The 24402-nt window shown below is 39.6% G+C and overlaps 3 protein-coding genes across 3 annotated transcripts in view; 2 read left to right on the forward strand and 1 right to left on the reverse strand.

Annotated features, from left to right (window-relative positions):
• The window catches only part of SETD7 (SET domain containing 7, histone lysine methyltransferase), a 41412-nt gene extending 38161 nt beyond the window's left edge, over positions 1-3251 (forward strand). The window contains exon 9 of the mRNA XM_089525773.1: positions 3224-3251. Within this exon, the coding sequence (XP_089381899.1) occupies position 3224 (1 nt within the window). The 3' untranslated portion in view covers positions 3225-3251. The remainder of the gene's footprint in view (positions 1-3223) is intronic.
• A 29-nt stretch (positions 3252-3280) lies between these two features.
• On the forward strand, positions 3281-11936 carry LOC149312958 (uncharacterized). Its single transcript, XM_089525774.1, has 6 exons — positions 3281-3475; positions 4609-4668; positions 6254-6388; positions 9020-9166; positions 10861-10921; positions 11561-11936. Exons 1-6 carry the CDS (start codon positions 3311-3313, stop codon positions 11662-11664), a joined length of 672 nt encoding a protein of 223 aa, XP_089381900.1. The 5' UTR covers positions 3281-3310; the 3' UTR covers positions 11665-11936.
• A 1909-nt stretch (positions 11937-13845) lies between these two features.
• Positions 13846-22163, reverse strand: RAB33B (RAB33B, member RAS oncogene family). The gene is made up of 2 exons (XM_089525775.1): positions 21897-22163; positions 13846-18698 (listed from the first exon to the last, which is right to left on the reverse strand). The coding sequence occupies exons 1-2, from the start codon at positions 22161-22163 to the stop codon at positions 18258-18260; spliced, it is 708 nt and encodes a 235-aa protein (XP_089381901.1). The 3' UTR covers positions 13846-18257.
• Between the last annotated feature and the right edge of the window lie 2239 nt (positions 22164-24402).

The raw sequence follows: 24402 nt of genomic DNA on the forward strand, positions 1-24402 counted from the left end.
GGTTTGAGCTTTGGACTAATGACCCTGGAGACCAGGGTTTGAGCCAGTGTTCAGCCATAAAACCTACTGGGTGACCTTGGGCAAGTCACACTCTCTCACCCTCAGGGGAACACAATGGCAAATGTCCTCTGAACAAATCTTGCCAAGAAAACCCCAGGATAGGTTGACCTTATGGTCACCATAAGACAGAAACAACTTGGAAGCACACAATAACAAAGTTCTTCCATTTGTTTGCTCCTCCTCCTCCTGAGCCTTTCATCATTTAACATCACTGGCTGCTGCTGGATTCTAATACTGTGTGTCAGAGAGGAATTTTCTCCTTATCTACTTTCTTCCCACTCTGCGTGCCTCTATCATATCTCCCATTCCTCACTTTTTTTAAAAAAAGGCAAACAACCCAAAACATTATATTTCTGTTGCAGGGTAATCACTCCAGATCTTTTAGCACTCTGTTGCCCTTTTTGACATCTTTTTTCCCCCTCAGTTATACAATATCATCTTAAGAGTAGTAACCAGAGCATTGGAGATGTGGGAATTCCATGCGTTTGTATATGAGCAGTGAAGGAGTGGCACTAGTTTCATTTTCAGTTCTGTTTCTCATTATTGCCTGACATAGAATTCCCCTTTCCTTTTTTTGGCTTCATTATTCACTTTCCAGTGCCAGTTTCATCCCTGGTATAGTGGGGCACAACTAATTTATTAATGCACCCTCTACTAACTGGTTACACCCAAGATGTGTTGGACTATAAATCCCACCATCACCCAGCCAAGTGGAGTGAGAGGAGTTTTAGCCTAACACATCTCAAGGGCACTCATTTAGGAACAGCTGCCTTATAATTGACCTTGCTTATTGTTCCTGCTTGCCTAAATGCTGAGAAGTCCCAAAGGCAATCAGCAGCGATTCCCATACTTTTGTCTCCCAGGTATTTTGGACTCCAACTCCCAGAAGCCCTAGCCAGTTTGGCTAACATTCAGGAATTCTGGAGGCTGAAATCCAAAACATCTGGAGGATCAAAGTTTGGGAACCACTGTACTAGAGGGAGAACCATGAGAACCTGTGTGGTGTAGTGGTTTGAGTACTGGACTACGATTCTGGAGATTAGGATTCAATTCCCTGCTCAAGCATAAAAATCCTCTGGGGTCCCAGTCTCACAGCCTCAGAGGATAGCAATGGCAAAGCCCCTCTGAAGAAACTTTCCAAGAAAACCCTATGATAGGTTTGCCTTAGTGTCGTCATAAGTCAAAAATGACTTGGAGGCACACAACAAACAACAAAGAAACAAGCAGAAGGAGCCCTATGAAAACTAAAAGAATATCGCTTTTATTATAGTATGTGAGTTAGTAGATTATAGCCCTCTACAGCAGACACATGTCTACTCAGAACTTGAACCTACTAACTTCAATAAGTTTACCTTCAAAGGTGTACAGATCAATAGATCAATTGTGCCCTATTAGCCATAGTATACAGTTTTTTCATAATTATTATCTAACAGCTTCATTCTCTCTTAAACATGAATATTGGGTTGGATTCAAACTAAACTAATCACACTTCAGTCCTGTTGAAAGAAGTGTGAAAAAGTAGTCATGGCTAATGTTAAGTGATACCCATTGCAATGGGACTTAAAAGTAACAGTCTAGATGTAGACAAATTGTATACTGATGTTGATTAATTTGGAAGGAGATGCTACTCTGAAACCCATCTGTATAACAAAATTATAACTGATATAATTGATTTTTATACTGATTAATTATTTGGGAAACATTTGCTCCTATTGTGATCAGAGGCCTAGTTGCAGACTAAAGGTGCAGTTCTTGATCATTTGTAACATGGTTGCATGGAGGTCCAATATATCTTTACTGAAGAGTCCAGCAAAGCAATAAAATTTAATTACTGGGGAAATTAGTTTTACCTCTTCTGCAAATTCACAGAAATTTTACTGAACACATTGAGAATTGTACAAGGTCGCAATGCAAGTAATCCATAACTTTTCATATTGATTTCAATGCGACCTAAATGCAATTAACTTCATTACATTTAACCCATTGTAAAGGTTGTGTGTGACAGTGCATATATCACAGGTACTAATTGGACATCACCTGTGACATTTTAAGAGGCACAGTTGTCTCAGTAACTCAGCCATGTTGTCTAAATTATGTCACTCAGAGATGGGCAAATTGTGACTATCCAGATACTGTCAGGCTACAATTCCCATGAGACCTAGCCAGCATAACCAGTAGTAAGGGATAATGGGAATTGCATTCCAACAACAACTGGAAGAGTACAGTTACATACCCTTGATGAAGAGTCTGAACACTACCTTACTGTACTATTATGGAATGCTCATGCAACCTTTCACTTCAGAAATGCAGAAAATACAAAGCATGACATTTTGGTTTGAATTGTACTCTAATCCCCAACAGATCCGCCATCCACACTTGATTATATGGGTTTAGTTGGAATTAACTAATAGGATTCACACTCCCCCGTCTTAAATCAACACTATTTTATAATGAGCTTTTTTCCCTCTACCCTCCAGTAACACATATCTTTCCTGACTGAGGTCCAGTTTGCACTGCAGAAATAATGCAGTTTCATAAAACTTTAACTGCTGTGGCTTAATGCTATGGAATTCTGGGATTTGTAGTTTTGCGATATATTTCGTTTTCCCTGTCTGAGATGCCACAACAAACTACAAATACCAGAATTCCATAGCATTGAGCCATGGCAGTTAAAACAGTAACTGCATTATTACTGCAGTACAGATTAGACCTGAGACAAACCCAAAGCAATATGAAATGTGCATTAATCCCCAATTGTAAATTCTCCTAATCTCATACAGTGCAATAAATAATAAATACTAGTGTTAAAGGAGAAATCTGATTCACTGAATTTTTGTTTCCTTATGTTTTGTTTGCAAGTAGTCATACACATTTTTACTTGATTTTGCATCGTACACCCTTGACTGTGTTCTTAAATTGAAAGCTCCAAATTTTCTTTATCCAAAGCAAAACAAAACATCCAGCCAACCTGCTGTTGATATTTTCCTACCACATTTTGTTAAAATGGATAGTCAGGTTCTCCATATATGTAATAAATCTTATCTTTAACACTACAAGACTATATCAGGTCCTCCTTTTAATGGAATGGCATGTGAACCATTTGTCAGATGATGCTTGTTGAAGTGCTAATGAGATGTGTGAACTTTTTGCATCTTCTATTCAGAATATATGACAAGGGCTGCCTTTTCTTGAACAATCCTTGCACTTCATCCCAAACTGGACAAACTATTTAAAGTGAGCATTTACCAAAATGGATCGCTACAGATATTTCATCTTCAACCAGAAAAGTATGGTTATTTTGGGACTCTTCCAAATAGCTTGTGCCACAATTTGCATCGTCAGTGGAATAATAGATGGTGCAAACAGAAAGGAATCAGCACTGAGTAAATCTAGGATACCTATCTGGGCTGGAGTGGTAAGCTATTTTACCTACCCCCTCTTTTTTCTTTATATTAGATACAGTTAGAAAATTATGTATAATGCATTTTCCTCTTGCTCCCTGTTCCAGAGAACTTACTACTACTTACTTCACAAGGAGGCATATGTGTTGTAAAAAGGTATACAGCTGGAAGTACTTTTGGGTCTTGATATAGTGCATGGTGCACTCAGCCACAATCCTAAGGGGGAAAATTTAAATGTTAAAAATGTTATTGGTTTGGAGTACAGTCCCCAGAATCCTTGGGGTTGTGGGATTCTGGAAGTTGTAGATGAAAAAAGTATCTCTTTGAAGCTTTGGTTGTAACACCTTCACTTTGGGGATGAACTAACTTCATTGAGTTTGCAATGAGCAGTGGTCCCTAAACTGACAATATTCATATCATTATGTGCCAATTTATTTTCCACAAATAAAAAATAAAAATGAATTTGTGTACTTGACCAAGAATCTCAATCCCAGAATTTGTAGCTAATAGAGCCAATGTGGTATAGTAATTTGGGTGCTGGACTAGTATTCTGGAGACCAGAGTTCAAATCCCTGCTCAGCCATGGAAACCACTGAGTGACTTTGGGCAAGCCACATTTTCTCAGACTCAGAGGAAGGCAAAGCCAAAGCTATGAACAAATCTTGTCAACAGAACCCCATGATATGTCAGAAATGCACTTGAAAGCACACAACAATGTGAATATTATTCCCTCTCCCAATTTCAAAATACCTTTCCTTGAAATCATCCCAGAACACCAAAAGAAGTATGAGTAAACCATGTGTACATATGGTGGAACAAAACCTTGCTCTGTATTTGCACTTTATAGACCTGCTGTCTCTTATTCTAGAACTGGTTGCCTAGAGTGGAAACTACGTAAAAAAATGTAGCTTCTATGCAGCCTTTCAATAGCAGAGCACTGAAATGTCACACAAACACTATTACAACAAATGGAGATTGCACATCTTAGTGTCCAGAGTCATATCATAGTATAACATATCTTGGAGTACCTTGATCTGTTTTGACCATTGTGAAACCAAACAACTTTACACCTTTTTCTGTGCAAAGATTAATCATAGTATATCTTTACATGCAAGGTTTTTAAATGAATCTATTTTCTATTCTGCAGTTCATGAGTATTCCTGGAATTATGGCTTTGTTTTCTTCTCAGAAAAAGAATCCAGTTCTGGTGCGTTCCTATTTAATTTTCTCTGTTTGTTTAAAGTAGAATTTCATATTCAACTTTTGATAGACAAGATTTGGGAAAACTCTCGTGGTCTGGGGGTAGAGTTTTGGCCGCTAGTACTTGATGTGGGCTTCACTAACCCTTGAAAATAAAAACTCCTACTCCATCTAAACCTAAATCTAGATTTATGGTATTGTAAAATCTATAATTTAATGTTACTAGCATATCAGATCAAGTATATAAGTGAACAAAGAGGCAGTGATACTTTTGAGGCTACTTAGGATGAGGTCTTGCATCAGGAGGTATAGCTAAAATGGCAGAGCTCTGTCACCATGGCTATGCCTCTTGACACAACTCCCCAAAACCTACCCTATAAGCTAGGCAGCCCCACCAATGGAGGGATCTCCAAGGTGTTGGTGGAGCAGGATAGAGAGTGAAGTCTCTACTCCCTCCCTTCAGGGTTCTGTCACAACTGCTTATCACAAAGTGTTTTGTTTCTGGGAGAAGTCTGGATGCTTTCACTACCCTACTTCCTAGCACCTTGGAAATCCCTCTGTTGGCAGGGCTACCTGGCTTCTCTGATAGCTTTGGGGGAGCTTTGGTCATTGCAATAGTACAATGATCATAAAAGTGAATTCCAAAATTTACCATGTTGTAAATATTCTAAGTCAGTTTTGTGAGCCAGCATGGCATAGTGCTTAGAGCACTGGACTAAAACTCTAGAGAACAGTTTGAGTTCCCGCTTGGGCCACAGAAACCCACTGGGTGATCTTGGGTGAGTCACACACTCTCAATCCCAGAAAACCCACTGGTAGGGTCACTTTAAGATCACCCTAAGTCGGAAATAGCTTGAAGGTACTGAACACAAACAGTCTCATAACATCTTAAATACTAAACAGGATGCCAACCTTAGTTTATTAACTTTATAAATCATGCAAAGGATGGTAGAATTACTCCATTGACATGTCACAGGCACTTCTGGAGAGGATTCATTAAAGGAAACTCAGCAATCATTTTTGATCAATTTTTCTTGCAATGAAATTTGTTTTGTATCCCGGGAAGATCTTCAAATGTTGTAACTTGTTTTCAGGTAATGATGTAGAATTGTGTTTAGCATTTTTTTACATTTTTAATTTGTAATATTTAAACTTAATTGTTTTTTTAATTCAAAAGAAAATGAAACTGGGAGTGCCCAGAAGTCCGTTGCTGGTTTTGTAAAATCCCTGTGCAGAAGTTGGGGGTCATAATAAGGCACCAAGTAACTTGTACTGGAGAACTGCCACTCCTTGAAGTTTCCAGGAGTATCAGTTATCTCTTTTGGCGAGAGCATCAGGACTGTGTTTGTGTACAGGAGGTCATAATCACATCGAGACACTGCATTATGAAAACAAATCTTGCTCAGGATGGTTTCTTTCTTTTGAAAATAGTGTCTGTGTGTGTGTGTGTGTGCGTGTGTGTGTGTGTGTGTGTGTGTGTGTGTAGGGCATAAAATATGTCTGTTCATTTTCACTCTTCATTTTGATGTACAAACTGATATATTATTTCCTGTTTCAAGTCTGTGTTCTCTATCCCCTTGTCTTTTGTACAGGTGTATGCAATGATAATTGCTTCTGTGTTTTCCTGTCTCACAACTCTAATTGTAATTATCTATGCCGCCATAACATTAGAATATGGTGAAAAATATAAGAGCTTTGATAGTGTACCCACCAATCATCCAGTTTTAGTAAGTATCAAATATGCTCAGAAATATGCCTTATTACCTTCCTACACTTTTTGAAAACATAGCACACTGTTTAGAACAAGCCATTATAGTGTTATAATGTGGATGCTCTATTGTTATTTCTATTCTGCCAGTTTCAGGACATGGGTGGAGAATAAAATGGTGTTAATATGAAAGTGAGTGTCCACTGGTTTTTAAAAGTGCAGTTTAAGTTTAATATGTGCCTGAGTTAAAAGATAGTGAAAGTGTAAAATACTTGGTGTGAAATTTTGGAAGCTGACTAAAAGGTAAATGAAAGATAATGTGAAAATTAAAAAAGACCAAGAACATCTGGGAGATACGACCACACTGTGAAAGTACACAGATTTAACAAATCAGGAAACCTAGGCTGACAGTCAGAATTTGTGAGTCTAATATTTTGCCTCTTTTAGGTGCACTATGATTACTGGCTAAGATAGAACAGTTGGCCCTCCTTATCCACCAATTTTTTTCCCACATATTCAAGCATCCACGGTTTGACAGTATTAAAAAAAAGTGTAAATTCCAAATAGCAAACCTTGATTTTCCATTTGATATAAGAGACACCATTTTGCTATGCCATTGTATTTAATGGGACTTGAGCATCCACGGATCTTGTTATCCATGGGGGATCCTGGAACCAAACCCCAGTGGATAACAAGGGCCCACTGTATAAGCAAAACCTTATATGAGAGAGAAAAACAGCAAAATGGGGGCCAATATCTGAGTGCACCAAAGAAGGTGGCAGCATGCAAAAGGCTGAATGGAAAACCCGGAATGGGGGAGAACGCTGTATTCATGCCAGTCTGAATAGGGAGAACATTAACTTTCTATTACAAGTAGCTATGTTGAGTTAATGAAATACATTGAGAATGCCTGCGTGTGATGTGAAATGCCCTCTATATATTTCCTCAACAGATAAATACAGCTTTTGATACTGTCTAAGATGTTGTTCCCTTACTAATGCTGTGTACTATGAGTACTATGTCCTTTGTAAATTTGAGAGAAGTTTCTTATAAGAGATAGTACTGCATACCTTGCATTTGATATCTATCTAAGCAAGATGATAAGAGCTATAAGGCTAGACTATCCATGTCTATATGATATGACAATCTTCCACCAAAAGTATATACTATACGAAGTACCTAGACTAAGTAATGTATAATGTAAGTGATATGGTTGTTGTTGTTGCTGTTGTTGTTGTTGTGTACCTTCAAGTCATTCCCAACTTAAGGAAACCCTAAGGTGGCCTTATCCTTGGGTTTTCTTGGAAAGTTTTGTTCAAAAGAGGTTTGCTTTGGATTTTCTCTGAGGCTGAGAAGGTGTGACTTGCCCAAGGCTACTTAGTAGGTTTTCATGACCAAGTGGGGAAACCTTGGTCACCAGAGTCATAATCCAATGCTCTAACCACTACACTATATTGGCTCTGATATTAATGATATGTAATAATACTGTATTTGGTATCTACAATGGACCCTTGATATCCGCTGTGATTTGGTTCCAGGATCCTATAGATCCCAAAATCCATGGATGCTGAAGTCCCATTATATACAATGTAGTAGTAAAATGTATCCCTTATATGAAATGGCAAAATCATGGTTTGCTATTTGGATTTTTTTAAAATAACATTTTCAAACTGTGGATGGTTGAATCTATGGATGTAGAATCTGTGGATATGGAGGGTTGACTGTATATCAAGTAGGCTGTAGCAAAGCCAGTGCAGTATGAGCTTGTGGTAGAAACAAGAAAAAAATTTGGGATGCTCTTGTAAGGTAAAAAATAAAAATAAAAGAAAATCTTACACTTATTGTATCAGGAAATTCATTTTGGGAAAGGAAAGATTACATTTAAAAAATTACCTAAATGACAACAGAAGAGCCTTTGAGGCTGGCTCTCATATGTGGTTGTTGGCTAGCATCCATCCTGAGGTGGGAGCCTCATGGACACTCCCAGATGAAGGAAGGAGACACAGAAATATCTTAAATAAATAAATAAATGGTACCCACTTTCCTAATATAGGTCAGCTAAGCAATATACAACAAAATAAAAAGTGTTGCATTCCACTATATCTAGTTTTTTGTCAGTATTTCCTTTTTCTTCATGAACCAGAAACTCTCATTTTCATTGTCATGATAAGTATGCTTTTTAAAATGTAATTAAGATCAAGTTTTGATATGAAAATCTATCATATTAAAATATGATATCATTGTGAACGTTGTTAACTCAGGATAGAAACCAAATGAGCAATTTTAAATGAAAGAAGTCTGACTAATTAAGATTTGCATTCAAATTAGAGACACAAGAAGATGGTGGGGAAGGAGCCTAAGTAGCACCATCATACTTTTTCATAGTTGAGACATGAAATATTGGCATAACTGTGTTGTCAGTGTATTGTTTTTTAGTGCAGTCATTTTACAAGTTCTTCTATAGTTCATTTACAGACAAGGAGTAGGCAAGCACATCATAATCTGAAAAGTGGTTTGTTCATTCTTTAATTCTAATTTTTAAAACTTTGCAGCAGTAAAGACTTTTGCTCTTCAAAATAACAACTTGAATTAATTTCATTTTGATTATACACACTCACTAGTTGGCTTTGCTTTGTTTTATACATTACAGTTATTTGTGCTTGATAAACTTGTGGAAGGAGCCAACATCACACTCCTGATTGCATCTATTGCTAGTGCCTTTATTGTGCTAATTATTGCCTATGTTAGTAGCCGAAGTCTGCCATGTTGTTCCTGCTATGACAGCATAACTGGATTTGTAAGTAGAATCATCATCATAAGTAAGCAGTGTATTCAGTTAGCTTGTACTGTGAAGAGAAGGCATTTGGAGTAGGGCCTCAGCAGATTTTAGAGCATACATGAGCGGATATGATTTAATAGTTTCTTTTTATTAAATTGTATGAAGGTATTGAACTGTAAATTCAACCTAGACAATGAAGCAATAGAAATAGTAAAGGAGTTCTCATACCTGGGATCAAACATTGATATGAATGGACACTGAAACCAGGAAATCAAAAGAAGATTAAGAATGGAGAGAGTGGCTATGAAAGAACTAGAAAAGATCCTAAATGCAAAGATATACAACTGAGTCCAAAAGTTAGAATCATACAAGCCATTGTATTCCCTATTACCATTTATGGATGTGAGAGCAGGACAGTTAAGAAAGACGATAGGAAGAAAATCAGTTCATTCAAGATGTGGTGCTAGAGAAGAGTGCTGAGGATTCCATGGACAGCCAAAAAGACAAGCAAATGGGTCCTAGAGCAGATCAAGCCATAAATCTCCCTGGAAGTCAAGATGACAAAACTGAGGCTGTCTTACTTCGCATACATTATGAGAAGGCATAACTCATGAGAAAAAACAATAATAGGAAAGGTGGAGGAAAGTAGAAACAGAAGAATGGTGCATGCTAGATAGTTGGACGCTATTGAAGTCATAGATATAATTTTGCAGGAACTAAGCAGAGCAGTGGAGGACAGGGAATCTTGGAGACGTCTCATCCACAGGGTCGCCATGGGTTGAGATTGACTTGAGGGTTACTTAACAACAAAAATTGAACTGTACAGGCTTTTATTTTATTTTTTTATTGTATGTAGTGATTTTTTAGCTAAAGAAACAGTGAAATTACACATAAATATTAGAGCTAGAATTCTACATGGGCTACTTAGCCACATTTTCACAACTAAGGCCTACCTACCCAAACCATCAACCACACTGGGAGAAGGAAGGACATTCTGTGGGCAATGAGGCACAAATAAGTGATGATTCCAACCACCTCGTCCCTGTGAGTGAGGCTGCAAGCTTCCTACATCTGAATGTCTAAGCCTAGCTCACTGGTAGAAGGGGATGGAAACATAATCTATCTCCTGCCTTGATCACCAACAGAACAGACACCCTTCTCTTGGTGCAGCTGATGCCCTGTAAAGTAGATTTAGAGGAGCAATTTTTATTGTGGCAGTAGTACCATGATTGTGACTACATAGGAGGTGTAAATATGGAATTGTCATATGTGTGGTATCAATTTCCAGCCTAGATTTGCATCTACACTCATCCCTCTATATTTGTGGCTTTGACTTTTGCAGCTTTGATTATTTGTGGATTTGATTAATATGCTCTCTCCCTAGGAATCTCTAGGTCTTCCAGAGAACGTCTGCTGGAAGTTGACCATACAAGTTGCACTGGAGGACCTAAAACACTTCTCTAAGCATTTTTAGGTCCTGCAACATGATTCTATGGTCAAATTCTGGCAGATGTTGACCACAGATTTCTGCTGGAGGACCTAGAAATTCCTAGAGGTGTTCTCTCAGGTTAAAAAAGTACTGTTTATTTATTTGCAGTTTTTTTCACTTTCACAGGGGTCCTGTGCCCCTAACCCCAGCAAATTTAGAGAGAGAAGTGTATATTATAACATTTTCACGAAAGCCTATTTTAGTATTCTCATCCTCTTTATAGGAATGGTTACATTCCAATGAAGACCAGCTCCAAACTTCAGAATTAGTTTGCATTTCATCTGGTATGTAGTCACTCTTTCCTTTTTAATGTTACTGTTCAGATTGCTAATATCCTCGTTATATGTGTTAAAGTCAACTCTGTTGTACGGTGACTCCATCATAGGCAAGAGTTATTTGGGGGTAGTGGGCTGCTATTGCTTTCGTCTTAGGCTGAATGTGATTTTCCCAAGTTCCCCCAGTGGGTTTTTGTGGCTGAGTAGGGATTCAAATCTTGGTCTGCTAGAGACCTAATCCAACCATCAAATAAATACAGGCACAGTGCGCCCTTGTTTTACGCAGGGGATCCATTCCAGACCCTCCTCCTCCCTCATTAAACAAAAAGGGCATATGCTCGAGCCCCATTACAAGTAATGGGGCTTGTGCGTGTGGTGGTGTATGTACCATTGTTTCTTCTGGCGCTCAGCGCCAGAAGAAGCAATACTGCTTTCAGTATATGCTGAAAGCAGCATATAATGCACCCGTGTATGACGCGGGTGCACTGTATATCACACTGGCTGCTTTGGGAGTTACTAAATTAGTAAGTCAGGTCATGAATACATGAGGGCTTTGGTGTAAGTGACAGGTTCATCACACTCAGGCACACATGTACAATGATAAATGCTTACACCTTTATTTATATATTTCTTTATGTTGTGTTCTAGGTCAAACAGACAGAATTTTTAATTCTCCAGTAAAACTTCCAGATGTAAATGTGGAAGATGATGATGAAATGACCAAACCTCCTCCATACATTCGACTCACTTAAAAAAATCAACAAGGATTTGTTTAAGAGACTCTTTATAATTTAAGGATATGTCTGGAAATTCTGTGAAATTCTTTCAGAGATAACTGAAAAACTACTGGCATTCTTGAACAAAGTAGCTTGAAAATTCAGAAGTGGTGTTTCCTATACAGCCAAGACACTTCACCCCACCTTCCTATATATTTAAATTTAGTCCCAATTTTTTTTTTATAAAATTACTGTAATCCCCTTCTTCCTCCAATGGCAATAAGCACCTGAAGTAAAATGGAACCTGTATACAGAAAATTTCCATATGTAGATTTCTTTGCTATACAGGGAATTGCGAATAGGTTTTGTACAAAGATGAATTCTATTATTACAGAAAGGGGAAAACAGTAATATGTAGTGTGAACATTAGCTAGTTCCTGAATAGAACTACTTCAGAGAGACATTAGCCTCTCAATTCCCTCAATTCATCTAGAGAAATTCACTAAAATGTACCTCTTCATGTGTTTTGGGGGCACTGTGTTCAAACAACACATGCCCCCAAAGCAGCTGGAAGCTGCTCTGATTCTGTGCTCTGGTCCAAATGAACAGAGCAAAAAGGAGTGGAAAAATCCTGTTCCTGGCTGCATGGTTTCAAGAGTGTGCCGTGAGGTTGCTGAAGTCCTGGCCTGATAGTTCCTTCCCAGCTGTCTGCTCTGCACCAAAGTCATGAAGGTGCAAACATCAGGCTCCATACAAGTAAGAGGCTTGAGGTTTCCAGCTGGTTTAGGGCGTGATACCAGGGGACCGCCTTAACTTCTGGTTTTTCTCCCTGCTGGAATTACAGATCCTACTTTTCCTCACACCAACATGCCTCATACATATTCTTACATATCTATTGTTATTTGTTACCTTTCCGTTTAGGCTGAAACACTGACATTCACCTGGCAGTTGTTATGCTATAGACAGACCCACAGTGTAAAAGCCCTAATGATGAAGTACAGTGGACCCTTGTTATACGCTGGGGTTTGGTTCCAAGATCCCCCGTGGGTTAACTAAGTTCCTGCATGCTCAAGTCCCATTAAATATAATGACATAGCAAAATGATGTTCCTTATAAAAAATGGAAAATCAAGGTTTGATATTTGAAATTTATACTTTTTTTGAATATTTTCAAACCATGTAGCTTGAATCCGTGTATAAAAAATCCGTGTATAAGGGCCAACTGTACAGGCAAAATATCTACAGGCGCTGTTTCCATCTTCATGTGCTACATTACATTATCTGAATTTTTCTGCCACACAGTTGGAAAAAAGACTAACCCGCTGCCCCTAACAAGGCTCCTCTATCATGCCTGGAGCCCTGGCTTTAAACGGGTGGGGAAGTGTTCCCCCAAACACTTTTTGAAGCTCTCAAACCCCCCCATTCCAAAATTCTAGATCCCCAGATTTAATCCAAAATTGGGCAAGTCCCCCAAATTGCCAACATGTCACCAAAATATTCCTGGAATGACAGTTCCTTTCAAACTCCCCCTTAACCCTTCAACACACACACTCATCTGAAAATGCATATTTGTGGTCCAATCCAAAGGCAAAAATCGCTCTTTTCCCACAGTTGCCAACCCTAACAGCTGAGTGGAGCTTCTCTAGCACTAAAGATGGATTGCATTCATTCAATTCAGGCTGTCACACAGCTGGAGTATAGGCAGAATATTGACAGTTACTACATCAATCCACAAGGGAGGCTTTCTTCATAAACAACTTTCTACCTATGCAGGAAATTAAATATTTGGATTGTTTCTACTTTCACTCCCCCCAAACATTTACACTTGAGAGGGGTATTAAAAAAACCCTTAAGTATGTACCCTTACGGTGTTGTGTACACCCACACCTAAGAATCCACCATGCTACATGATTCATTGTATGGATTGGTAGGATTTATTATCTAGACTAGTGGTCCCCAAACTGCCCTTTAAGAGATTTTGGACTTTCTCCCAGAAGCCTCAGCTATGTTGGCCAATAGTCTGGGATTTTGGGAGCTGAAGTCCAAAATCCCTTAAAGAGCACAATTTGGGGACTACTGATCTAGACTATACTGAACAGGTTCATTACAAGGAATTCAGCCCCCCCCCCCCCCAAACTTCTGAACTACCAATATAAATGTACAATGTAACATATCAGCTAGCAGTCAACTAGAGTGGGGGAAAAGAGCACCCAAAAGCTTTTCATTAGCTAGTATTTATTTATTTAAGACAGTGGCACATTGTGATCATTTTGAGACATACAAAAATCCTTCATTTTATTTTGGACAAAACAAACATGACATTTTGGAGTAAAGCATTATTAAATTCAGAAATATTTTAGATCACTGATATTCTGTATGTTATAATACTATCAAAATAATTGGTGCTAAAATAGTAAAGCTGAGTGTTACATTATATGTCAGAATAATTATATAACCATTTCAAAGGTTGTTGCCATTAGGAACAAAGGAAGCCTTGATATGTTGAATTTACATGCATTATTCTGTAACTTTCCACTCAGTGTGCTTACAGAACTTTGTATTTTTGTGCTTGCTTTGAGATGGTAAAATTTAGACATGAAATGATTTGGTTTGCATTCAAATCAATCCTTTACAGAAATGGATTAAACATGTGAAATAAACGGGTAAATCCTCTAAAGAGGAATGTAAACCATATTTGAAAAATTGTATAATTAAAAATCACTAAAGATATGTAGCATTAAAAAAATGATTATTCCTGGAAAGTATGTAAAATAAAATAAAATAAAATTCATGTTTAGAGCAGATTTTAAAAAAAACAAAAATCCCTTTTTAAGTGTTATAAAAAAGCTAAACAATAAAACTCTTTCACAGCTGCAGTGATAAGATGCTCTGCCTCCAAAAAAAAAAAAAAAAAAGGGGGGGGGTTTAAAGAAAGAAGAGACTATCTAAAAATATTGGACACAATCCACTCACATATCTGTCCGATTGTGCTCCCTGCATTTTATGCTGCTTAAGATGCAATACATCTATTTTCCTAAATCTAGAATGCAGTAACCTTTTAAATTGCACCGGTAACAGAATATTGCCTATCTTCACATTATTTGGCTATTAAATTGAACTTTTACCATAACATGATTGAAGACAATCTTGAAGACAAGCTTAAGCTTCATTGTGCACTCAAATTTAGTTGTTCCAATAGCAGCACACAGACGAAATAGAGTAAGCAAACTACATTTAGCAAATTGTTCTTCAGTTGTTCACATACAATACTGATATTCCATTTCCTCTGAATAAAATCCAATAGTGAGCTGAGTTTCATGCATTCTTTTTCCTTTTTATATAACCAAAAGGTTGTGCACAGCCTAGGACAACATGTAAAATTAAGGGCATGTATAATATATTCCATAAATGAAGAATGAGGAGGATCAGGAGAATTGCAACAATCCCTTATTGATATTGAAATAAAAATTTAAGACTAAGACCACTGCAATATATTTATACTTCAGTAAATAATGTGTAGCTAATCTAATAGAGCAATAAAAATCTTACATTAAAAAGATACCTTCAATTATGGGACAGCTGATTTTTAATACATCAACATGTTACAAAAGAGCTGGAAGCTAGCACTTCTTAGAAGACGCATTCCAGACTATTACTGTTAGCTACATTTGTGAAAGAAAAAGCAGTATACACATACATGAAATAAAAAAGAATCCCCATTCTCATTCATGCACATGTCAATGTCATGCCTGTGATAGCACCAAGAGCAATGGGTATGTGCATGCATCATCTGAAAACAAAGGAAGTACAGTCGGACCTTTGTATTCGTGGGGGATCCATTCACACCCACCACTACCCGGCGAATACGGAAAAATGCAGGACCTCACCCCTTTGTTCTTAATGGTGGTTAAACGTGCATGCGGCTGCATGCACGCAGCACCATTGGGGACAACGAGGCTCGCCATCTGCCAGATGCTTAAATCTTCAGATGACAAGCCTATGGATAGCAAGGCCCCACTGTATACAGTGGGGCCTCCGCATGCACGGACTTTTTTAAAGCAGCTTTGAGCGTACGCGCTCAAGCTGCTGGGCGTGCGCGGGGTGGAAGGGGCGGCGCGTCCCATTCAGTTGAATGGGTGCGTGTGCCTGTTGCGCCGCACGCATGCCCATTGCGCCCCGCGCACCTCCGCACCGCCATGCATGAGCCCCATTGTTTACAATGGGGCTCGAGCATAGGCGGAAATCGCCATACACGGCGGGATCCGGAACGGCGAGGTTCCACTGTACTTCTTTTCTTCAAAACTGTTGTAATTCTGCAGATGGATTCATGTTTAAGTCAATATTGCTAGTAACTTAAAACTCATATAAATAAATATTTTTGAATGGAGTGGTTGCCATCCTTAGCAAGAACATGAAACTCTGTAGCGTTATTCTTGAAAACAGGCACCATAACATTCACTTGCTGACAGTACAGTGATGGAAGGCCTTTATCTGGTCACTTGTGCCACTAATGCATATTACAAAATGAGCACAGTAAGGCCAACTCCCCCACCACCACCTTGAATTTCTTAAGTGGTGTGGGAAGGATAAGAAACAAGGATAGGTATAATGGCCGAAAGACGTCCACGCAAAATTATCAAGACAGCCCTGTCATATAGGTTGCCTATACTGCAAACAGATCTGAAGAGGCCTTTCAACAGTTATTAGAATCTCATTAACTTTTCTTATGGAACACTGCTGTCTTTATTCTGGTTTATATATCATGGTGCAGAATATTCTGCATATTTTAATAGCTAAGGTTTTCAAGTAGTAATTTTATTACCTACTATAGATGCTGAAGGGTTTGTTTCAAACTATTTCAAAAATAAAATAAAGTATGATTTCCATATCTGCGGAGACTGGTTTAATTTACCCATGTCCAGGGGGGAAAATTAATCACCCTAGGCATCTAAAAATCCTCCAGTGGGACCCTATGGTCAATTTCTGCTGGAAATACAAGGTTCAATATTATCCACAACAAATCAACTTGGTTACCATTTGTTCTTCTGATGCAGCTATTCACATGGCTCTACATTTGTTCTCCCTCATTGTTTTAGTACTACAGTACTAACTCTGTGATCTCAAACCCTACATTTGGATGCAACCTGATCCTAAATCTGTGTTTGGAATAAAGATTTACGTTTTGCCTAGTTTGAAAGCTGTACAGAAGGTAACTACCACTACACTATTACAAATCTAGCAATACACCATTGTTGTTGTTCCTATTGTGTGCCTTCAAGTCGTTTTTTAGGATATTAATAACATAGCCTTCAGGCTCATCTTAACTTGCAAAATGTGTACATGGCTGAAATCCAACTTCACACTACCGCTCAAGTGCTAACACATAGAAATTACTTTGCCTCCTTCTTGCAGTACTGTGTACTGCCCTAGAACTGGTTCAAGAAGGTTTATCAGAACCTTAGAGCAGATTTTCAGAATGCATGGGGGGGGGGGGACTTCATGGAGGCTTGCCTTTCCCTTCTCTCCAAATTCCTCACAGCAATGGTATCTCCAACAGAAGAATTCTGCTGGACTCTGGGCAGTATCTTTAAATATTCCAAAGATATGATGTAAGTAATCCTTATCTGCCTTTTCCTTTCACTATGTTGAAGTGAGTCCACAGTGAGTCAGGGATAGAGAAACTAAGGACCCCGTGATGAAGGAAGTGGGATATACATGGATCTGTCCTCTTCTGGAACTTTTAAAGTTATATGTATGTTTTCATCAACAATACTTTGCAATCTTATTGATGAATGCATCTCTGAAGCATTGCTACCACTGAAAAGACACAATTCCTGTGGTTACAGTAGCAATATATATTAATATAGCTAAGTTTTAGTTTTGTTTTCAATAATCCATTAAATGTTCGTGTTATTCTTGAAAAAAACATAATCGAGTTAAACAATGTTTCAATATTCTTAAATTATTTTTACAAAGCTGTTCCTATCCCTTGTTCTCTCATAGTTAAAGAAAAGTGCAAAGCTATGAAAATATGCCACGAAGGCAAGAAAACCACAACTTAAGGCAGAAAAACATACTATATGAATCATTATTTGTGTAACCAATAAAGCTACAGAGTTTATAATAAAGTAGAAAGAGATGAAAGGCAAGTGGCAATTCTATTTAGCACTCATGTCTTTCCTCTACTGTACAATTAAAATATGAAAGATAAGTGTAAATTTCTCCCATTTGACAAATACATTAGATTATAACTTCATATTAGTCTTTGGATCTCTACAGAATGGTGGTATACACAAACTGAACACTAAAGGCATCAGTGATTTGACCTAACACACGTATTTATCTTTGTTTAGTGTGTGTGTGTGGGGGGGGGGGGGTTCTCAAAACTATGCTCTTTGGAATCAGAGGTTAAACTTCACTTGAAAAATCTACTTTCCAGATAAATATTAATTCAGATGCCACAGTTTACAAAGTGCAAATATAAGAGTGGAATACATTTATATGTGAGGACATACAATAAAGTGCTCAGCAGATTCCACATAATTCCCTACTAAGCCTGAACTTCATCAACACCACACAGTTACAGCACTGGTAAACAGACTAAAGGGATGACTGCAAAAATACTGTGAGCTAACACCAACATGTTATGGCAGGTTTTGATACAGGTTCTAAGTGAACAGTGTTATCAGGTGGCTGGCTAAGCATGAGTGGCTTATGGCTCTTAAGCTTATGAGCCAGTGTCATAAATATAGCTTCCACGTGATCATTGTCATTAGGATTTTTAGCAGACGTTTCAAACAGCGGCATGCTATGGGTGTCAGCAAATTTTTGAGCCACGTCCGTAGGCACCTGAATTGCGCTCCTCAGATCACATTTGTTTCCAACCAAAATCCGAGGTATATCATTGGTGAGTAAGTGTTGTTTGCATTCCTCGATCCATAATGGCAAACTATGAAAACTGGCAAGATTTGTCATATCATATACAAACACAACTGCATGAACATTCCTGTAGTAGTGCTGTACCATGCTTTTCCTGAATCGTTCCTGCCCTGCTGTATCCCAGAGCTGGATCTAGAAATAAAAAAAGAACAGACACAATTGATTTCTATGTCAGCAAGACAGCACTTTTCTATAGATGTGAACTTTCTTCATCAGGGTCTTCTAGGGAGGGATGATTTGTAATTACCACTTATGGAGCCACGGAGGAGAAACTCTAGTAGGATGGAAATAAATGCACACCTCCACAAGAAAGTTTCCTCTGAACTTCAAATGTATAAAGGAAACCAAGTTTTCATTCGGGGGGGGGGGGTCCATTTCAGAATAATTTTCCTAATATCTTCAGCATGCAGCAGCTAGCTATACAGCTTAAACTTCAAAATTGCCATCACTCCTCTAAACTTGTAATGATAAAATCTTAAGTATCATTCCGGCTTGGCCATGGAAACCCAATGGGTAACTCTGGGCAAGTCACACGCTCTCATCCTCAGAGGATGGCAATGCCAAACCCCCTCTGACAAAACCTGCCAAGAAAAGCCCATGATAAGAAACGAATTGAGGGCAAACAACAACAACAACAACAAACTTTGCTTAATTTAAAACTTTACAAGTATGGGGAGAAGGAGAAACAAAAGGATACAACAGATCCAAAAGGTTACCAAAATATCAAAACATATTTAGAAATGCTTCAGGTCATTTAGTAGGGCATAAGGAATAAAATGTATAGTTTAGAAAAGGAGTTTGAGGGACATCTGTAGCATCAGCTCCTGTCGTGGCAAAAAAACCCAATGTTTCCTGCAAGATGGATCAGTGGGATGAAGAGAGAGCAAGTTACGTAATGACACTGGCTCCTTGGCAACCACCAGGGTTTGGTTTCAGGACCCCCATTCCCCTGTAGATACCAATATCCATGGATTCTCAAGTCCTATTATGTAAAATTATCTAATAGAATGGCAAAATCATGGCAAAATCAAGGTTTGCTTTTTTTTGGGGGGGGGGGGAACTGGAATAAGTAAGAGCCAGCTTGGTGTAGCGATTTGAGCGTTAGGCGATGACTCTGGAGACCAAGGTTTGAATTCCTGCTCAGTCATAAACCTACTGGGAGGCCTGGGGCAAGTCACACACTCTCAGCCTCAGAGGAAAGCAAAAGCAAACCCCCTCTGAAAAAACTTGCCAAGAAAACCCTGTGACAGAGTCACCTTAGGGTCACAATAAGTTGGAAATGACTTGAAGACACACACCACACAGATACACTCACAGGTCCACTAGGTGGGTTCAGTCCTCACCTTCCTTAGCAGGAAACCTGCCTGAGCTGTGCAAAGGGGACATTTGGAAGGGAAATCATGCTCTCCAAAGGAACCGAATAACTCCCAGGTCTCTTTAAAGACAGAAAGGGAGAACTATTATCCTAATGGATCCAGTAGTATGGTTGCTTTCTCGCTTTTTCTCCATGGCTTTCTCTCTATGGTGACTTCCAGGCACTATAAACCACCCTGAGGTTGTTCTCGTGATTGCTGTGTGTGTTGGCAAGTTGACTCCAACACTATGGACTTTATCACATGGAGGAAAATTGGAAATTTAAATGGGGTTTATCCCATGAAAATCGTGCAATTACTGTTAAATTGCAATTAAGATTTTGAGACACAGTGCGATAAAAGAGCCATTATCCTGGGAATAGCCAGGCAATAAACAGCAAGAAAGCATTTTTGGGATTTCCCAGGAATAATTTGTTGCTGTTTATTTTGGCTGGTTATTCACGGGTTAATGGCACATTAATCGCTTTTCAATGCAACGTTGTGTGAAAACCTTTATTGCAACTGCACGATGTTCACAGGATATTGGCCGTTTGATTGCAATGTCATGTGAAAATCTTAATTGTGAATGAACAGTTTTAACAAGCTAATCCATGTTTATACGTCCAATTGTTCCCATGTGATAAAGTCCTATGTTTTTACCTGAGAGAACACCTCTCTAGGAATCTCTAGATCCTCCAGTGAAACTCTGTGGTCAACATCTGCCAGACATTGACCATAGAAGTGCACTGGAGGAGCAACAAATGCCTAGTGGAGTGTTCTCTCTAGGGATCTCAAGGTCCTTCAATGCGACTTTCGGTTCAAGTTGACCATAGAGTTGCTCTGGAGGACCTAGATATTCCTAGAGAGAACGTATTAATCAAGCCTGTTGAATAACCAAAGCTGCAAATGTGGAGGGATATGTGTGTGTGTATCTGTGTGCATATATCTGTGTGTGTGTGTACATATGTGCATATATATGTGTGTGTGTGTATCTGTGTGTGTGTGTATCTATGTGTGTGTGCCCATACATCTGTCTGTGTATCTATGTATCTGTTTGTGTGTATATCTGTCTATGTGTCTGTCCATAACTGTCATCTTTTGGCTGGTGAGGGGGAGAACAGGCTGGTTCAGTGTCATCAGAGGCCAGCCTGAAGGAAGGAGACTCTGCCCTCCACAACTGCCATCTGCCGGCCTGAGAGGGAGTTCACCAGGCAGGTCCAGCTCCATCAGGACTAACCTGGAAGAAGGAAGAGCCCTCCCTCCAATCCATCTGCCTTGGTCCAGGCCCCAGAGGGAGAGAAGAACCACTGGACCTCATCCCCTTTCCCTCCATCCTTCCGTTCTCCTTTTGTTTCGTGTCTTTTAGATTGTAAGCCTGAGGGCAGGGAACTGTCTGATTAAAATAATATTGTAAGCTGCCCTGAGAGCCATTAGGGCTGAAGGGCGGGATATAAAGACCTAAATAAATAAATGTGTGCATATATATATGTGTGTGTGTGTGTGTGTGTGTATATATACACATGTGTACAGATCTCTGTGTGAGTATATCTATGTGTGTGTGTATATGTATATGCATATATATATATGTGTGTGTGTGTGTGTATCTCTGTGTGTATATCTATGTGTGGGTATATCTGTGTGTATCTGCGTGTGTGTATATATATATATGTGTGTGTGTGTGTGCATCTGTATGCATATATCTATGTGTGTGCATATCTAGGTGTGTGTATGCGCTCACACACACACACACATATATATATATACGCAACATAGGAAACCAACACAGAAAGGCCAGAGCAGTTGCCATGACCCTAGAGGAGGGAAAGGAGCCTCTAAACATAGGGCCCTGAAGGGAAACGTCAGGCATGAGAAGGCTTTCAAAACACTCCCGTCAACAGAGGCCCGCGCTAAGTTCTGGTTCTGGCTCCAAAGAAGGCTGCGGTGGCGGAGGGCGGAGGGGGTCCTGGCGGCGTCGCACCTTGATCCTCTCGGCGTCGATGTCGACGGCGCGCTCGCGGAAGTCCACTCCGATGGTGGCCTCGGTGCGCTCCGGGAAGCGTCCGGCGCAGAAGCGGTACGTCAGGCACGTCTTGCCCACGTTCGAGTCCCCGATGACGATGATCTTGAAGATGCGGGAACGCGCCGGGGGAAGGGCCCCAGGAGGAGCGCCGCCGCCGCCGCCGCCGCCGCCGCCGCCGCTGCTCGACAGACTCAGCTCCAGCGAGGACTCCACCTCGGCCGCCATCTCGGCCTCTGGCGCGCATGCGCAGTGGCTTCCCCAGCTGGCTGGTCAGGCAGGCGCGCGTCGCTTCCAACCGCCAATTGAAATTCAACTCCCCCGCCGCCGGCCCAAGCGCCTGAGGCGGCCATGTTGACCGTACGTACGTGACGCCGCGCAGGACGCATTGGCTCCGCCCATCTCCTGGCAAGTTGCCCTCTTCTTCTTCTTCTCCCGGGGACACTAGTCTCCTCCTCCTCCTCCTCCTCCTCCGTCCTGGCTGTTAACTAGCAAAAGCTGGGGGGCGGGGAAATCTCGCGAGAAGTGAAGTTGACTTGCAGTCTCTCTCACACACACACACAGAGCACAAATGCAGGCCTCTTCTTGTTGTGGGGAGCCTTCAAGTCATTACCGACTTATGGCGACCCTAAGCTAATAATAATAGTAATATACAATATATATATATATATCACCTTTCCAAAGGATCAAGGCGGTTTACAAATTAGATAAATACATAAAGCCCATAAACAGTTTACAAAAGCAAATACACAAAAACACATGAATAAACACCTAACATACACAAACTAAAATTCCATCCCTTATCCCTTAACTAAAAACAATCATCAAATTACAATTTAAATTAATTAAATGTTTAAAATAGATAAAATAAGTTAAACATTTTAAAGTTTAAAATTATCATAATCATCATCATCATCATTATTATTATTGGCAAGGTTTTTTCAGCGAAGTTGTGCCCTTGCCTTCCCTTTGAGGCTGAGAGAGTGTGACTTGCTCAAGGCCACTCGGTGGGTTTCATAGCCAGAGCTGTAGTCTAACACTCAAACCACTATTATTATTATTATTATTATTATTATTACTATTAACCTTTATTTATATGCCAAACATAGGCAGTTTTGTTTCAGCATTCAAAGGACATTTCTAAATTTATGCATAGTCCAGATACAAAGAATGGACAGGTTTGTTTTTTTCTTTCCTGTTATATTAGAATTTGTCAAACTGCACTGCCGAAATAATGCGGTTTGGTACTGCTTCAACCGCCATGGTTCAGTGCTATGGAAATCTGGGATTTGAAGTTTCAGGAGAATTTTAGCCATCTCTTGTCAGAGAGCTCTGGGGCCACAACAAACTAGAAAGCCCAGGACTCCATAGCATATCGCCACGGCCGTTAAACTGGGGTCAAACCATACAATTTCTGCAGTCTGAGACAACTCAGACAACATGATTCAAACAACAAATCGAGGAACATGAGAGACACTGCAAGACTGCAACATGTTATGAGCCATCCTGGGCATAAATAAAATGCTGTTTGAAAACACTGAAATTCTGGACCATGCCACCAACTATCAGGTCAGGATGCCCAGGGAAGCCATTGAAATCCACAAACACCTGGACAATTTCAACATGAAAAAGGAAACCCTTAAGTTTGGCTACCAGTCCTGAAAAACACCAAAATCAAGACCCAGCAAATGCAAATGAAAGCCTCCCAGGGTGAGGGGGGTTCCCAGGAGACAATGGATCATTAAGTAAATGGACTCCCTGTAGGCCTTGCCATTCAACAACAAAACAATACACAGATTAACATGGAAATCACTTCCTCTCAACCAACAGTAAATATACCCCACTCTCTTCCATGCCAGCATTCTCTGAAGATGCCAGCCACAGCTGCTGGAGAAACGTCAGGAATAAACTCTTCTAGAACATGGCCTCATAGCCCCAAAACCCCACAAAAATATGCTAGTAAATTGTTAATTTATCTCCATTCCCATGCAGACAGCGCAATAAATAATACATGCTAGCACTAAAGGAGAAATCTGAATCACTGATTTTTTGTTTATGTTTTGTTTGCAAGTAGTCTTACAAATATCCCAATACCAAAAATTTATGGTGTAAATGATGTTTATCCCATGATTTTTTTGTGGGTTTTTTGGGCTATGTGGCCATGTTCTAGAAGATTTTCTTCCTGACGTTTCGCCAGCATCTGCGGCTGGCATCTTCAGAGAAATCCCAGTTGCCTTCAATTTGAGGGGGTTGAAAAAGAGGCGAGGCTTTAGTACCCTGCCCTGCTCAAGACTACAGGGAGCAAAACGATTAAGCAAAATAGGCAATTACGTAACAAGTTGCTGAATGTCCACAAAATGGATTTGGGGAAAAGATGTTTTTCATAAATAGGATTCCCACATGCTTGACAAAGGCGTTAATAATATATTAATATTTTTCTTAGGATGCAGTCCCTGACCTCGGATAT

This window comes from Sceloporus occidentalis, unplaced genomic scaffold (assembly GCF_023333645.1).
Source record: "Sceloporus occidentalis isolate IW3139 unplaced genomic scaffold, rSceOcc1.0.p SCAF_5, whole genome shotgun sequence".
In the NCBI taxonomy this organism is placed as follows: domain Eukaryota; kingdom Metazoa; phylum Chordata; class Lepidosauria; order Squamata; family Phrynosomatidae; genus Sceloporus; species Sceloporus occidentalis.

What these genes read in the sequence shown, in the direction of transcription:
- LOC149312958 (XM_089525774.1), top strand. Translation starts at nt 3,311, where the DNA reads ATGGATCGCTACAGATATTTCATCTTCAACCAGAAAAGTATGGTTATT. An exon ending in AGAAAAAGAATCCAGTTCTG is followed by an intron (nt 4,669 to 6,253) that starts GTGCGTTCCTAT and finishes TCTTTTGTACAG; the next exon opens with GTGTATGCAATGATAATTGC. An exon ending in ATTAGTTTGCATTTCATCTG is followed by an intron (nt 10,922 to 11,560) that starts GTATGTAGTCAC and finishes GTTGTGTTCTAG; the next exon opens with GTCAAACAGACAGAATTTTT.
- RAB33B (XM_089525775.1), bottom strand. Translation starts at nt 22,163, where the DNA reads ATGGCGGCCGAGGTGGAGTCCTCGCTGGAGCTGAGTCTGTCGAGCAGC. An exon ending in TCGACGCCGAGAGGATCAAG is followed by an intron (nt 18,699 to 21,896) that starts GTGCGACGCCGC and finishes TTTTATTTCTAG; the next exon opens with ATCCAGCTCTGGGATACAGC.